Below are 18,007 nucleotides of genomic sequence, written 5' to 3'. Positions count from 1 at the left end.
AATATAACTTTTCTTTGCTCATATAAATATAATGATATCACTCTCTCCAGAACATACTATTGGCCAGGTAGCTTTTTTAAAGTCCAGAAATCTTGATAGTTGCCATATAAGTGTATTTCTCTGTGTAGCATGCTGTTTCCCTCACTTCCTCATACCCAGACTGGTTTGTCTTGAGGTTCTTTGCCCCTCCACTATGATCACTTTATACTGTACTGATAATATGAGAGTGCCATCTGTGCAAATCTCTAATAACAATAACTAAATCAGTTTATGAAGATTCAAAAAGATAATGTGGATATTTATTTCTTTTTCTGCTTCTTAGCCTTAAATAATTCCTCCATTTTCAGGAACTGATCTGGTGCTAGTTATTGGAGCAAATGACACAGTTAACTCAGCAGCTCAAGAAGATCCAAATTCAATCATCGCTGGAATGCCTGTGCTGGAAGTCTGGAAATCTAAACAAGTGAGTAAAGAAGGCAAGAAACCAATGAAAAATGATCTTGTCTCATTGATGTGCTATAATTAAAATAAAAGTGCCATTGTACTATGTGTTGCTGTCAAGGCTTTTGGATAATAAGCAAATGGGCAAGGTTTGGAGGCAAATTTCAGAAAGGAGTTGATGCCTTCAGGTGCGATGGGAAAGGAGGAAATTTGCAGAAGGTAATAATTCATGGCATTAGGGATGATGTATTAGCATGTAAAGAGGATTGGCTAACTAACCGGAAACAGCGAGTCGTGATAAATGGGTCATTTTCAAGTTGGCAAACTGTAACTAGTGGGGTGCTGCAGGGAACAGTGCTGGGGCCTCAGTTATTTACGATGTATAATAATAACTTGGATGAAGGGACAGACTGTATGGTAGCCATGTGCCATGAAGCTATTAATGTATATAATATTATTGGAAAATATTTTTCTTTCAAAATAGAGGTTTAGTCTGTGGGTGTGTCTTAATTGGATTAAAGCTAGCTAGTCTGGGTGCTCTGACGTGTACTAGTTTTGATATGTAAGAGAGGTAGCGAGCATTTGCATTTTTTGAATAGAGCATTCAAGAAGTAGGGTGAAAACGGACACCTATCTAGCAGCTACCAAGCAATATATTTAAATTACTAATAAAATTGGTACTATGAAAGGGGTTTTATTGTTAGAGTGGTTTAGTTCGTTGTTGATATAACGAGAATTAACATTCAATGGACAGTGGTAGGAATAACAAGACTGTTTTGGGTGTGCAGAAGAGAGGCAATGTGAGAAAAGCAGCTATAAGCCTCCAACTGGCTCCACAGCAACCAAAGTGAAAAGAACCTAATTTTGAATTCGTAATGTGAAAATGCTTTGCCTGGTGTTTGGTTAAGTCTACGGGTTGCTGTTGCCTTAATGGAGATTAGTTTGGGAATTTGTTAAAAGTTATGATAGTAGTAATTTGTAGCCATGTGTATATATATTTTAACATGTGTAAATTAATTAAATGTTTCATTTACTTTAATGTAAAACCTCAAGAACTGGTGGTCTGATTCCTGAAGTTAGAGTCGCATCTCAAACATAACACTTAAAATTATAGGTTGTGACAGTTGATTATAGTTTCCCTCTGGGATTTTTAAATAACTCTGCTTTACCAACTGCATTGGCCATAACACCAAGTACGTTGATGATACAAAGATAGGTAGGAAAGTAAGTTGTGAGGAGGGTACAAAGAGTCTGCAAAGGGACATTGATAGGTTAAGTGATTGGGCAAAAAATTGGCAGATGGAGTATAATGTGGAAAAGTGTGACGTTGTCCACTTTTGCAGGAAGAGTAGAAAAGTAGAGTATTGTTTAAATGCAGAAAGGCTGCACCACCACCAAGTACAAGTTACCCTCCAAGTCAAACACCACCAAGACACATTGTTGCTGGATCAAAATCCTGGAACTCCCTCCCTAATACACTGAGCATACCTATACTACTCGAATTGCTGTGGTTCAAGAAGGCAGTTCACCAACATTTTCTCAGGGCAACAGGGATAGACAACAAATGCTGGCCTTGCTAAGAGCATTCACCTTCCATGAATGAATAAAAAAAATGACTTTCCTACTAGTGACCGATTCTATCCAGACCTTATATTAAATTGAAAAATAGAAATAGTAAACTTTGCATGTATATTACCGGACAACTGAGGACAAGGGACTGACCTGCAGACTCATCTTCAAATTAAGAACATAAGAAATAGGAGCAGGGGTAGGCCTTTTGGGTTTTAAATCTGCTCTGACATCTTTTGATCTTTTACGTTAGCTCCACCTTCCCACACTATCGCCATATTCCTTGACTCGCTTACTGTTGAAAAATCTATTGATATTTGACTTGAATATACTGAACACTGAGCATCCACAGTTCTTTGGGATAGAGAATTTTAAGGTTCACAACTCTTTGCGTGACAAAATTTCTCCTCAGCTTAATCCTAAAGGGCCAACCTCTTATTCTGAGATCATGACCCCCAGTTCTAAACTCCCTAGTCAGGGGAAACATTCTCCCAGTGTCTATTCTGAAAAGGCGCTTCAGAAGTTTATATATTTCAATGAGATTGCCTCACATTTTTCTAAACTCCAGAGAACATAAATCTGGTCTACTGAATCCATCCATATAGGATAATGCCTTCATCCCAGGAACCAGCCTAGACAACCTTCATTGCACTCCCACTAGGACAAGTATGCCTTTCCTTAGATAAGGCAACTCAAACAGCACACAGTGCTTCAGGTGTGTTCTCACTAAGGCCCTATACAATCACAATAAGATTTCTTAACTCTTACACTCCAATCCCTTTGTAATATAAGCTAACATACCATGTGAATTCCTTCTTGATTGCTGTACCTGCACGTTAACTTTGTGTAATTCATGTACAAGGATATCCAAGTCCCTCTAAATGCACACATTTCACGCTCTCTCATCATTTAACATATACTCTGCCTTTCTATTTTTCCTAACAAAGTGAATAACTTCACACTTTACTACATTACTTTCCATGTTCCACATTCTTCCCTACTCACTTAGCCTGTGCACATCCCTTTGTATCCTCTTTGCATCCTCCTCACAGCTTATTTTACCACCTGGTTTTGTATCATCAGCAAACTTGGATATATTGCAGTCAGTCCCTACATCTAAGTCATTAATATGCTTAGATATAGGGACCGACTGTAATGTATCGAAGATAAAAACAAAAAAACTGCGGATGCTGGAAATCCAAAACAAAAACAAAAACAGAATTACCTGGAAAAACTCAGCAGGTCTGGCAGCATCGGCGGAGAAGAAAAGAGTTGACGTTTCGAGTCCTCATGACCCTTCGACAGAACTTGAAGTTCTGTCAAGTTCTGTCGAAGGGTCATGAGGACTCGAAATGTCAACTCTTTTCTTCTCCACCGATGCTGCCAGACCTGCTGAGTTTTTCCAGGTAATTCTGTTTTTGTTTTTGTTTTGTAATGTATCGGAGTTTGCTGATTAATATGCTTTGTAAATAGCTGAAGCCAAATACTGATTCTTGTGATACCCTACTAGTTACAGCCTGCCAACCTGAAAATGACCAGTTTATTCCTAATTTGTTTGTCCATTCATTAACCAATAGCCAATTGTGTTAATATATTACTTCTAATCCCATGAGTGTTAATTTTGTGTAATAATCTCTTGCGTGGCACCTTAGCTATTGCTTTTTGAATCTAAATAGACCTATATTCAACAGTGCAAGACAATTTAATCTGTCTGGTGTTGTCATTATTACTTAATTAGATGGCTACTAATCAAGTAATAATAATTACACCAAACAGATTAAAGTACCTGAAATAATTTAATTTTTTTCTTTTACTTTGATAATTAAGGCAAAATGCTATCCATCCTCCTTAAGAAAATTTCAACAAATTTTATAACAATTATTTGTCAATGGCAGATATGTTTGATCTAATTTATTCCTAAATTCTGTCAGCCAGTAGTCTTGTTAAGTATCAACTCTGACATATTAATCAGTTCAAAGTTTTTGGTTGCGACAATGTGAATGTGTTGCTCTTGGATTTCATTTCAACACAATATATTGTAGAAGGGGAAAGGTTTTCACAGAATCACTAAATTGTTATGGTGCTTTGTGATGTTTTGTGGTGGGATTGATCCAGAGTAAAGTTTTACAGTAGTTTCAGTCACAAGATTGTTGAGGTGGTGCTCCCTGATCACTCAGCAAACTATCGAGTAAAGCTTAGCATACAGTTTGTCATCTCAATTGGGACAGTGCTGGGTTACCAAGATTGGCTTTGTTTCCTAGATTACAGAGGGAAGAATTGACCTGGGCTTCACCTTCTCACCATCGTCCTATCTGCAATCACCACCTGACTTATTGTTGATCCTTCCATGTGAATAATGGAGGGTGGCCAGTAACCATGGAGCCACCACTAATAATAGCTTGCATTTTTTTGAATATTCTTTCATGGGATGTGGGTGTCACTGGCTAGTCCAGCATTTATTGCACACCCCTAATTGCCTTTGAGAAGGAGGTGGTGAGCCACCTTCTTGAACTGCTGAAGGCCATATGGTGTAGGCACACCCACAGTGCTGTTAGGGAGGGAGTTCCAGGATTTTGACCCAACAATAGTGAAGGAATGGCGATGTAGTTCCAAGTCTGCATGGTATGTGGCTTGGAAGGAAACTTGCAGCTGGTGGTCTTACCATGTGTCTGCCGCCCTTATCCTTCAGTTAGTAGAGGTCATGGATTTGGAAGATGCTGTCAAAGGAGCCTTGGTGAGAGGGGGAAGTGGGATGCCGAAGGGCGGTAGGGTCAGAGTTTGTATGCGGCAGATGTAGTTTTCATCCATAGGGTCGTTGAGGGAGACAGGAACCGTGGCATGGATTACGGGGAGTAGGCAGGATCAGGGTGGGCATGGGCATGGTGACTGGTGTCAACTCATCTGGGAGGGAAGGCATGTCCAGGTTAATGATTATAGGGTCCAGGGTGATGAGGGGAGGTTCAAGGGTTACCGAGGGGAGAGTGAAGGTCACATTAGGTTGAGGGGGATGGTCAGTGGTGATGGGGGGAAGTTGGTGGGTGACCGGAGGAGGGTAAAAGGTAATGGAAACAGTGTCAAACATTACATGCACCATCCTGAGACACAGGCAGCTCAATACCAAGACAACACCCTTGATGTCCAACTCCAAAACATTGAGGTGGGTGGAGCTGAAGGTCAGAACAATTGGACAACCAAATTATAATCATGTGGAGACTGCATGAAAGCTTTTTGCTTTTGAAATCCATACTCTCTGGTGAAGCCTGCATGACAACAGATCTGGCCTTGAGGGTTCTCATTACAATGACATCCCCGCAATGTATAGAGCTGCTGTTTACTCTGATCCATTTGTCATCTGCTCCATTCAGAATGAAGGAAGAAGTTGAGGGAGGGAGGTGGATGTCTACAAAGGTCATGCAGGTGAATGACAGCCAACTCATGACTGCAAACCTTCGTGCTCCCAGGGAAGTGCCATGGGTTCATGTGGTTAGTCTTTTTATTACAGCAAGGCTAAAGTCGCTCTATAGAGTCTCGAGGGCAGTGGAGGCAAGTGGAATAGTGTGAGTGGAATGTTTCTCGCATATAGCTCTTATCACCATTGTTAAAGAGCAATGTCTCCATGCGCAGGCAGTGGGAGGAAGACCCATACCAGGTCCCCCAGGATGTCCTTCACCTGGACGGGCTGGAGTGCATGCGACCATTACGACAACTAGCAGTAAGAATGAATTCAGGAGACTTCCAATCAGTGCAAGCTAACATATATTTACTACTGCCAAAACTATATACAATGATTGTACGCCCTTGCCACCAGTGATCATTCAAATCTCCTTAATTTTTCTAATTCAACCACTCCGCCTGGGTGCGTTCTTGACATCTGCAGCAGAGGCGGAGGCAGTCTGCTAACTACTATGCCCTCTTTCCTGTGATGACTTTGGCGGGCTTCCTCTGGAGGGCCCCAGCCTCCTTCGGGTCTCCTGCTCAGGGGCAGGCGCACCCTCTGCAGCCTGAGCAGCTGCTGCTGATGGGGTCACAGGCAAAGGGGATTGGAAATGCCTGGACATCCTTGGAGTGTCCTGGGTGGATACCCCCAGAGGGGCCACATGATACTGCTCCTCCCTTTGCCCGAGATCCCCTCCCTGATCACGTGGAGGGAGGTCGAGGTGCCCAGTCCGCCTCTCATCTAGCCACTTCAGAAAAAGACCCATGGCTCGAACAATGGAGTGCAGGTCCAAGTGCAAATCTGGCAGAACCTGCTGGATCTGCACCTCTATGGCGTCTGCCATCTTCCCCATGGCGACTTTCATGTTATCACATGCTGAAGCCATGACATCAAAGAGCATGTGGACAGATGCCCCCATCTCTTGTACTACTCTGTTGAGGGCCTCTGACAGCTCTGACTGAACTTCCCGTGTATCTCTTTGATATTCCAGCATCTTTTCTTAGGCCACTTCCAGAGGCTTGTCATCTAATTCTGACTTAGCAGGGGCCTCTTCTCCAGCATCCTCTGGGTGCCAGAGGCCTTGGCCGTCACTGCTTCTGCCTGCTGTGGACACATGTCTGTGAGATGACCACCAGAGTATGACCCAAGCCTAAACTAGATCTATGAGCCACCAAGGTCTGTGTCCCTGGACAGGTGGAGGGTGCTGGTGAATGCTGTGATGGCTCTACAGGTGAGACGTCTTCGTTGTTGGAGAACTGGGAGCCAGCGCTGACTGACAACAAGAGAAGTGAGGGACAATAAACGTTGGCAATAAAATTTGAACATGTTGGAGCTTGAGTAGGTCGGGCAACCAATGACTCGATAATTGGAGAAATTTGGTTTAGAGGTCACAAAAGCATAGCTAAGAGCTTCAGTCACAATGAGGGTGAAACATGGGCAAGGGCATCGAACAGTGGAAGTATACAGTTCTGGTAATGGCTAGAAATTGGGATTTAAATTTCAACTTTACATGGAACAGTCTTGCAGAGCTTGTAATTCAGCTCAAGTGATGTAGCAGGAAGAGGAATAGACTTCACGACAAGTGAGTGGAAATATTGGCCAGGGATTTTAATGTGGCAGTTACATATAAAAGTTGATGAGTGACCTGATTTATTTCACACTCACTGTGGTCCAAATGAAATGTGTTATCAACACATATGTATGAATACAGATGTATTCTAAAGGGAAAAATTGTACTACATACTTCCCTTTCCCCTCTCTCATCTAATCCCCACCAGCCCAAAAAAAGTGTGGCTGATGTGTACGTGCAAATATTAGATTTGATCTTATAGAAAATCAAGCACACAAGTGTTTTAAAAATACTTGACAGATTTTGGCTGACGATTTAAAAAAAAAACAATTAATGTTACTATCCCTGGGATTGAACTCACATTGTGGTATGAGGCTCTAGTTACATCATCGACCACCACCCACTGTCCACAAAATCTTGGAACAACTGAAAACGGAGTTTAGAAGACAAACTACTGAAAATTAGTGTAGCCACAATATTTTTTAAATCTTTATTTTTGTGGTCATTTGTAGAATTTTGGACAACTGAAATGAGCAGTTTTGTCTCCATATCAGTACCTTGTTGAAAAAGAATGACAGGGAAACGATCCATTATGTAATGTTTTTAAGAATTATTTGATCCAAGCATGTGGTTAACATTAGTAAGTGCACATTACTTACCTTGAAAATGTTGAAACATGGGAGCAGTAGGCCATTCAGGCCATCGAGCCTGCTCCACCTTTCAATACAATCATGGCTGATCATCCACCTCAATGCCTTTTTCCCACATTATCTTCATACCCCTTTATGTCATTGGTATTTAGAAATCTGTCATTCTTTGCTTTAAATGTACTCAGTGACTGAACTTCCACAGCCCTCTGGGCAGAGAATTCCAAAGATTCAACTCAGTCCTAAGTGGCTTCCTGCTTATTTTGAAATTGTGTCACCTGGTCCTAGACTCCCCAACCAGGGGAAACATTTTACCTGCATCTACCCTGTCTTTCCCTTGAAGTATTTGGTAAGTTTCAGTGAGATCACTTCTCATTCTTTGAAACTCTAGAGAATACAGGCCTAGTTTCCCCAATCTCTCTTCATAGGACAGTCTTGCCATCCCAGGAACAAGTCTGGTGAACCTTTGTTGCACTCCCTCTGTGGCAATAATATCCTCCCTAAGGTAGGGGGACCAAAACTGCATACAGTACTCCAGGTGAGGTCTAACCAATGTTCTATACAATTGAAGCAAGATTTTGCTACTTCTGTACTCTAATCCTCTTGTGATAAAGGCCAACATTCCATTTGCCTTCCGAACTGCCTGCTGCACCTGCATGTTAGCTTTAGGATACCTAGGTCCCTTTGTACATCTACACTTTCTAAGCCCTTACCATTTAAGAAATACTTTGCACACCTGTTCCTTCCACCAAAGTGGATAACCTCACATTTTTCCACATTATATTCCATCTGCCATGTTCTTGCCTACTCACCAAGTCTGTTTAAATCCTCTTGAAGCGGCTTTGCATCTTCCTCACAACACACATTCCCACCTAGCTTTGTGTCTTCCATGAACTTGGAAATAATACACTTTGTCCCCACATCCAAATCATTGATATATATTGTGAACAGCTGGGGCCCGAGTACTGATCCTTGCAGCACCCAACTAGTCACAGCCTGCCAACGTGAGACTGACCCATTTATTCCTACTCTCTGTTTTCTGCCTGTTAGTCAATCCTTAATCCATGCCAGCATATTACCTCATATCCCATCTGCTTTGATTTTGATAACCAACCTCCTGTGGGGAACTTTACCAAAAGCCTTCTGAAAATCCAAGTATACTCCGTCCACTAACTCCCCATAACCAATTCTGTTGGTAACATCCTCAAAAAACTCCAACTCCAAACATGATTTCCCATTCATAAATCCATATTGACTATGCTGATTCAGATCACTATTATCCAAGTATCCATTTATCACATTGCTTTCCCTACTACTGATGTAAGGCTAACAGGTCTGCAGTGCCCTGTTTTCTCTATCCCCCCTTTCTTAAATAGTGGGGTGACATTTTCTATCTTCTATTCTGCAGGAACCATTCCAGAATCTATAGAATTTTGGAAGATGATCACCAATGCATCCTCTATTTCCATAGCTATGTCTTTCAATACTCTGGGATGTAGAATATCAGCTCTTGGGGACTTATCAACCTTCAGTCCCATTAATTGCTCCCATACAACCTTCTTACTAATATTAATTTCCTTCAATTCCTCATTTTCCTTAGTCTCTTAGATCTCTAATTCTGGGAGAATCTTTGTATCTTTCTCAGTGAAGACAAACACAAAGTAATCATTTAACTTCTCTGCCATTTCTCTATTCCCCATTATAAATTCTGTTGACTCTGCCTGTAATGGATCCACATTTGTCTTAGCCAAATGTTTCTTTTTTACAAACCTATAGAAGCTTTTACAGTGCGATTTTATGTTTTTTTGCTAGTTTACATTCATATTCTATTCTCCCTTATCAGTTTCTTGGTCCTCCATGGCTGTATCCTAAAATCCTCGCATTCCTCAGGTTTAATATTTCTGACAAATTTATAGGTCTTTCCTTTTAATCTTATACGATCCTTAACTTCCTTTATTTGCCACAGTTGACTGATCTTTCTTTTTGGGTTTTGGTGGCTTCAAGGAATGTATAGTTGCTGTATACTGTGTAATAATTCTTTAAAGACTATCCATCACACCTTATAATGTATTTTCCCAACTCATCTCAGCCAATTTGCCCCTCATACCTTCATAATTTCCTTTGTTTAAATTTAACACCCTGGCTTCAGATTGAACTACTTCACTGTCAAACATGGTGTAAAATTCTATCATATTATGGTTTCTCATCCCTAAAGGTTCTTGTTCAATAAGATTATTAATTAGCCCTTTCTCGTTACTAGGCCTAAAATAGCCTGTTCTCTAGTTGGTTCCTTAACATACTGCTCTAGAAAACCTCACACACTCCAGAATCTTGTCTACCACAGCAATAGGACTTATTAAGTTTACCCAGTCTATATGCAGACTGAAGTCACCCATAATTATTGTATTACCCATTCTGCATACTTTTCTAATCTCCTGATTAATACCATGCCCCATACTACCACTACTGTTAGGTGGCCTATAAACAACTCCGGCCAATGTTTGCTGCCCCTTGTTGTTTCTTTGCTCCACCCAGATTCCACATTTTGTTCTTCTGATCTGAGATTCTGAGAAGGTGGTGATGCACCTCTCCTCTAATCACTACAATTCTTGTCCTGATGGTTCTGCTGCAGTAGTGTTAGGTGAGGAATTCCAGGATATTAATGCCCCAGCAACAAGGTAGGAATAGATATCTGTGTGTCCAAATTAGGGTGTTGTGGAACTTGACAGTATTGCAGTACACATGCTATTGCTCCTGTTATCCTTCTTAGTGGTAGAGGGCACCTGTTTACAGCTGTTATAAACTGGTTGACATCAATCAGTGGAACTGAATCCATCTTTCAGTCTGCTTTCTTAGTTATTGATTGTCCTATGAAGGACTCTCATCCCTGATCACTTCTCCTGCTGCTCATTCTTCATTTCTGGAAGTTGGATGGTGAGCATTATAAACTAGAAACATATAAACTAGGAGCAGAAGTAGGCCATTCAGCCCTTCAAGCCTGCTCTGCCATTCATTATGATCATGGCTGATCATCCAACTCAATAGTTTGCTCCCGCCTTTCTCTCCATATCCTTTGAATCATTTCGCTGCAAGAGATATACCTAACTCCTTCTTGAAAACATAAAATGCTTTGGTCTCAATTACTTTCTGTGGTAACGAATTGCACAGGCCCACCACTCTCTGGGTGAAGAAATTTCTCCTTATCTCAGTCCTAAACGGTCTACCCCAAATCCTCAGACTGTGACCCCTGGTTCTGGACTCCCCCACCATCGGGAACATCCTTCTTGCATCTATCCTGTCTAGTCCTGTTAGAATTTTATAGGTTTCTATGAGATCCCCCCTCATTCTTCTGAACTCCAGCGAATATAATCCTAAGTGACTCAATCTCTCCTCATATGTCAGTCCCGCCATCCCAGGAATCAGTTGGGTAAAACTTTGCTGCACACCCTCTATAGCAAATACATCCTTCCTCAGATAAGGAGACCAAAACTGCACACAATATTCCAGGTGTGGTCTCGCCAAGGCCCTGTACAATTGCAGCAAGACATCCCTGTTCCTGTACTCGAATCCTCTGGCTATGAAGGCCAACATACCATTTGTCTTCTTTACTGCCTGCTGCACCTGCATGCTTACCTTCAGCAACTGGTGTACAAGGACATCCCTCTCTCAATTTATAGCCATTCAGATAATAATCTGCCTTCCTGTTTTTCCTACCAAAATGGATAACCTCACATTTATCCACATTATACTGCATCTGCCATGCATTTGCCCACTCACTCATCTTGTCCAAATCACATTGAAGCATCCCTGCATCCTCCTCACAGCTCACCCTCCCACCTAGCTTTGTGTCATCTGCAAATTTGGAGATATTACATTTAATTCCCTCATCTAAATCATTAATATATACTGTGAATAACTGGGGTCCCTGCGGTACCCCACTAGTCACTGCCTGCCATTCGGAAAAAAAGCCTGTTTATTCCTACTCTTTGTTTCCTGTCTGCCAACCAGTTTTCTATCCATCTCAATACACTACCCCCAACCCCATGTGCTTTAGTTTTACATGCCAATCTCTTATGTGTGACTTTGTTGAAAGCCTTCTGAAAGTCCAAATAAACCACATCCACTGGCTCCCCTTCATCAACTCTACTAGTTACATCCTCGAAAAATTCCAGTAGATTTGTCAAGCATGATTTCCCTTTCGTAAATTCATGCTGACTCTGTCTGTTTCTGCTACTGTTTTCCACGTGCTCAGCTATTAAATCTTTTATAATGGACTGTAGAATTTTCCCCACTACCAATGTCAGGCTGACTGGTCTATAATTCCCTGTTTTCTCTCTGCCTCTCTTTTTAAATAGTGGGGTTACATTAGCTACCCTCCAATCTGTAGGAACTGTTCCAGAGTCTATAGAATCTCTGAAGATGACCACCAACACATACACTATTTCTAGGGCCACTTCCTTAAGTACTCTGGGATGTAGATTATCAGGCCCTGGGGATTTATCGGCATTCAATCCCATCAATTTCCCCAATACCATTTCCCTACTAATACTGATTTCTTTCAGTTTCTCCCTCTCACTCAACCCTGTGTTCCCCAACATTTCTGGTATGTTATTAGTGTCCTCCTTTGTGAAGACAGAACCAAAGTATATATTTAGTTGGTCAGCCATTTCTTTGTTCCCCATTATAAATTCCGCTATTTCTGACTGTAAAGGACCTACATTTGTCTTCACTAATCTTTTTCTCTTCACATACCGATAGTTTCTACTTTTACAGTCAGTTTTTATGTTCCATGCCAGATTACTCTCGTACTCTATTTTCCCCTTCTTAATCAATCCCTTGGTCCTCCTTTGCTGAATTCTAAACTGCTCCCAATCCTCAGGTCTGTTGTGTTTTCTGGCCAATTTGTATGCCTCTTCCTTGCATCTAATACCATCTCTAATTTCCCTTGTAAGCCATGGTTTGGCCACCTTTCCTGTTTTACTTTTGCACCAAACAGGAATAAACAATTGTTGCAGTTCACCCATGTGCTCTTTGAATGTTTGCCATTGCCTACCCACCGTCATCCCTTTAAGTAGCGTTTCCCAATCCATCATAGCCAACTCGTGCCTCATACCATTGTAGTTTCCTTTATTAAGATTCAGAACCCAAGTCTCAGAATCAACTACGTCACTCTCCATCTTCATGAAGAATTCTATCATATTATCGTCGCTCATCCCCAAGGGGCTTCGCACAACTAGATTGCCAATTATTCCTCTCTCATTACACAATACCCAGTCAAGGATGGCCTGTTCTCTCATTGGTTCCTCAATGTATTGGTCCAGAAAAACATCCCGTATACACTCCAGGAATTCCTCCTCTATGGTATTGTTACTAAGTTGATTTGCCCAATCTATATGCAGATTAAAGTCACCCATAATTACAGATGTTCCTTTATTGCATGTGTATCTAATTTCCTGTTTAATGCCATTCCCAACATCATCACTACAGTTTGGGGGTCTATATACCACCCCCACTAACTTTTTTTGCCCCTTAGTGCTTCTGAGCTCTATCCATACAGATTCCACATCATTGGAGCTAATATCTTTCCTCACTATTGCATTAATTTCTTCTTTAACCAGCAATGCATCTCCACCGCCTTTTCTTTTTTATCTGTCCTTCCTAAATACTGAATACCCCTGGATGTTCAGTTCCCATCCCTGGTCACCCTAAAGCCATTTCTCTGTAATCCCGACTATACCATACCTGTTTACATATATTTCCGTGGTTAATTCATCCACTTTATTGCGAATGCTCGTCGCGTTAAGGCACAAAGCCGTAAGGCTTGTCTTTTTAACATTACTTGTCCCGTTCCCACTATTTTTCACTGAGGCCCTGTTTGATTCTTGCCCTGATTTCTCTGACTATCACTTTTCTTATTCCCCTTTCTGTCTTTTGTTCTTGTCTTTGATTCCCCTTCCTCTGACTCCTTGCATAGGTTCCCATCTCCTGCCATTTTAATTTGATCCTTCTCCAACCACCCTAGCAAATGTTCCCCCAAGGACATCAGTCCCGGTCCTGCCCAGGTGTAACCCGTCCAGTTTGTACTGGTCCCACCTCCCCCAGAACCAGTCCCAATGTCCCAGGAATCTGAAAGCTTCCCCTTCACACCATCTCTTCAGCCACATATTCATCCGATATATCCTGCTTTACCTACTCTGACTGGGACGTGGCACTGGTAGTAATCCTGAGATCACTACCTTTGAGGACCTACTTTTCAACTTACTTCCTCACTCTCTATATTCTGCCTTTAGGACCTCATTCCTTTTTTTACCTATGTCGTTTGTGGCAATGTGTACCAAGACCACTGGCTGTTCACCGTCCCCCTTCAGAATGTCCTCTAGCCGCTCTGAGACATCCTTGACCCTAGCACCAGGGAGGCAACATACCATCCTGGAGTCTCGTTTGAGGCCACAGTAATGCCTATCTATTCCCCTTACAATTGAATCCCCTATAACTATTGCATTCCCACACTTTTTACACCTCCTCTGTGCAGCAGTGCCAACCACGGTGCAATGAATTTGGCTGTTGCTGCTATCTCCTGAGAGGCCATTCCCCCCAACAGTTTCCAAAGTGGTATATCTGTTTTGCAGGGGAATTGCCACAGGAGATTCCTGCACTGCCTGCCTCGTCCTCTTGCTTTGCCTGGTGGTCACTCATTCCCTTCCTGCCTGTGGACTCTTAGCCTGTGGTGTGACTGCCTCTCTATACATGCTATCTGGGATACTCTCCGCCTTGCGGATGCTCCACAATGTCCTCAGCCACTGCTCCAGCTCCAAAACTGGGCTTTCCAGGAGCTGCAGCTGGAGACACTTCCCGCACACATGCTGGCCCCTGGCACTGGAAATGTGCCCAGCTTCCCACATAGAGCAGGAGGAGCACATCATGGCTTTGAGCTCTCCTGCCATGACTTACCCTTTAAAATTAAATTAAACCTTTTGGAAGATACTTAATATCAATTACTCTTGGGCCCTTCTTCCTTGCTCCTCGTTGTTACAGTATATAGCCCCTACAAACGATGAACCACAAAATAAGACCTTAAAATCTATAAGCAATAAAAGAACTAAATGCTTACCTGGCCCTACTCACAGTACTCAAAGGATCACCTCGATCCCTCCTCACCGAACACCCTCAGCCACCCCTGCTGTCCCAGCTTCTCTTCAACTCCCAACTCCTCTCACGTTCCTCTACAAATCCCGACTCCTCTCGTGCTATTCTTCAACTCCCAGCTCCTCTCCCACTCCTTTTCAATTCCCGTCTCCTCTCGTGCTCCTCTTCAACTTCTGACTCCTCTCACGCTCCTTTTCAACTCACGGTTCCTCTCATGCTCCTTTTCAACTCGCGACTCCTCTAGATGCTGCTGACTGCCTGTCCCAGAGTCCTCCTCTTGCTCTCTCCTCTAGGTGCTGCTGACTGCCTGTCCCAGAGTCCTCCTCTCGCAATCTCCTCTAGATGGTTGGGCCTAGGACACTACCATGAGGAACTCCCGCAGTGATGCCCTGGAACTGAAGTGATTTGACCCTTAACAAACACAACTGACTTTTTTTGTGCTTGGACTACAACTAGTGCAGAGTTTTTCTCCTGATTCCCATTGACTCCATGTTGCTTGGGCTCTTTGACACCATACTCTGTCAAATGCTGCCTTGATGTCAAGGGCAGTCACTCACCTCACCTCTGGAAATCAGCTCTTTTGTCCATGCCCAGGATTTTACAACCCTTCCGGCCTGGCAAGATATTATGGTCCCACTGAACTGAATGGCGGTTTAACTGGTTCGCTGCATCCACCAGGGGGAGGCATGCTACGGCAGGGCTGTAAAATCCTGACCCATGTTTGGATCAAGACTGCAATGAGGTCAGGAGCTGAGTGGCCTTCGCGGAACACAAACTGAGCATCAGTGAGCAGGTTATTGCTGAGTAAGTGCCACTTGATTGCACTGTGGATGACCCCTTCCATCACTTTACTTATGATCGAGAGCAGACTGATGGACAGCTTGGCTAGGAGTGCGCTTAGTTCTAGAGCACAAGACTTCAGTACTATTGCCAGAATATTGTTAGGGTCCATAACCTTTGCAGTATCCAGTGCCTTCAGCCGTTTCTTGAAATCATGTGGAATGAAGTGAGTTGGCTATAGGCTGGCATCTCTGATACTGATACAGGAGGGATCTGTACCGTTGGGACGGTCTCCACCTGAACCGATCTGGGACCAATGTTCTAGCGAAAAGGGTAAATAGGGTGGTCAACAGGACTTTAAACTAGAAAGTGGGGGGGAAGGGAAGGGAAGAGTAAAACTCCAAGAAGTATGACTAATTGAAAACAAAGCAAGAGGTTAGGCGTGTGGGGTAGCGGATTCAACTTCATGGAAAATTATGAAAAAACTGAAAAGAACGGAGAGCCCAGGAGAGGCTATTAAAGTCTCCAGAACACAAAATAGGACAGAGTGTTTGGGAAGGGCTAGGAATCTAACTTCAAGCACATCAGATAAAGGGACGACAATGAGAAAGGGGACGGGAAGTACAGGACTGAAGGTGTTGTATCTGAATACACGCAGTATACGAAATGAGGTAAATGAGCTTGTGGCGCAGATTGAAATTGGCAGGTATGATGAGGTGGGCATCACGGAGACATGGCTGCAAGGGGATCAGGACAGGGAGCTAAATATCCAAGGATATCCATCCTGTCGAAAAGATAGGCAGGTTGGCAGAGGGGGTGGGGTTGCTTTTTTGTAAGAAATTAAATTAAATCGATAGCAAGAAATGACGTAGGGTCAGATGATGTAGAATCTGTGTGGGTAGAGTTGAGGAACCGCAAAGGTAAAAAAACCATAATGGGAGTTATGTACAGGCCATACAGTAGTCAGGAGGTGGGGCACAAGATACACCAGGAGATAGAAAAGGCGTGTAAGAAAGGCAAGGTTACAGTGATCATGGGGGATTTCAATATGCAGGTAGACTGGGAAAATCAGGTTGGTAGTGGATCCCAAGAAAAGGAATTTGTGGAATGTCTACGAGATGGCTTTTTGGAGCAGCTTGTGGTGGAGCCCACTAGGGAACAGGCAATTCTAGATTTAGTGATGTCTAATGAGGCAGATTTGATAAGGGAGCTTAAGGTGAAGGAACCCTTTGGAGGAAGTGACCATAATATGATAGAATTTACCCTGCAATTTGACAGGAAAAAGCTGGAATCAGATGTAAAGGTATTATATTTGAATAAAGGCAACTACAGAGGCATGAGGGAAGAGCTGGCCAGAATTGACTGGGAGAGGAGCTTAGCAGGAAAGACAGTGGAACAGCAATGGCAGGTGTTTCTAGGAGTAATTTGGGAGACACAGCAAAAATTCATCCCTAGGAAGAAGAAGCATACTAAAGGGAGGACGAGGCAACCATGGCTGACAAGGGAAGTCAGGGACGGCATAAAAGCTAAAGAGAAAGCATACAATGCGGTGAAGAGCAGTGGGAAACCAGTAGATTGGGAAGCCTACAAAGACCAACAGAGGACAACTAAAAAAGAAATAAGGATTGCAAGAATTTTTTTAGATATATAAAGGGTAAGAGAGAGGCAAAAGTGGACATTGGGCCGCTGGAAAATGACGCTGGAGAAGTAGTAGTGGGGAACAAAGAAATGGCGGAGGAACTGAATAGGTACTTTGCGTCGGTCTTCATGGTGGAAGACAAGAGTAACATCCCCAAAGTTCAAGAGACTCAGGGGGCAGAGGTGAGCCATTACCAAGGAGAAGGTGCTAAGGAAACTGAAAGGCTGAAGATGGATAAATCACCTGGACCAGATGGATTACACCCCAGAGTTCTGAAGGAGATAGCTGAAGAGATAGTGGAGGCGTTAGTGGTGATCTTTCAGGAATCACTGGAGACAGGGAGGGTCCCAGAGGACTGGAAAATCACTAATGTAATCCCCCTGTTTAAGAAGAGAGTGAGGCAAAAGACGGGAAATTACGGGCTGAATAGCCTGACCTCAGTTGTTGGTAAGATTTTAGAGTCCATTATAAAGGATGAGATTCAGAATACTTGGAAGTGCATGGTAAAATAGGGCAAAGTCAGCATGGTTTCATCAAGGGGAGGTCATGCCTGACAAATCTGTTAAAATTTCTTTGAGGAGGTAATGAGTAGGTTAGACAAAGGAGAGCCAATGGATGTTATCTACTTGGACTTCCAGAATGCCTTTGACAAGGTGCTGTACAGGAGGCTGCTCAGTAAGATAAGAGTCCATGGTGTTAGAGGCAAGGTACTAGCATGGATAGAAGATTGGCTGTCTGGCAGGCGTCAGAGAGTGGGGATAAGGGGTCCTTCTCAGGAT

At 42.8% G+C, this 18,007-nt stretch overlaps 1 protein-coding gene across 1 annotated transcript in view; it reads left to right on the top strand.

The window, feature by feature from the left end:
* The window catches only part of LOC121275728 (NAD(P) transhydrogenase, mitochondrial-like), a 180,883-nt gene that overhangs the window by 156,239 nt on the left and 6,637 nt on the right, over positions 1-18,007 (top strand). Inside the window, 1 exon segment of the mRNA XM_041183320.1 lies at positions 348-463. Coding sequence (XP_041039254.1) covers positions 348-463 — 116 coding nt within the window.

This window comes from Carcharodon carcharias, chromosome 1 (assembly GCF_017639515.1).
Source record: "Carcharodon carcharias isolate sCarCar2 chromosome 1, sCarCar2.pri, whole genome shotgun sequence".
NCBI lineage: Eukaryota > Metazoa > Chordata > Chondrichthyes > Lamniformes > Lamnidae > Carcharodon > Carcharodon carcharias.
This window is presented reverse-complemented; position numbering and strand designations above follow the sequence as displayed.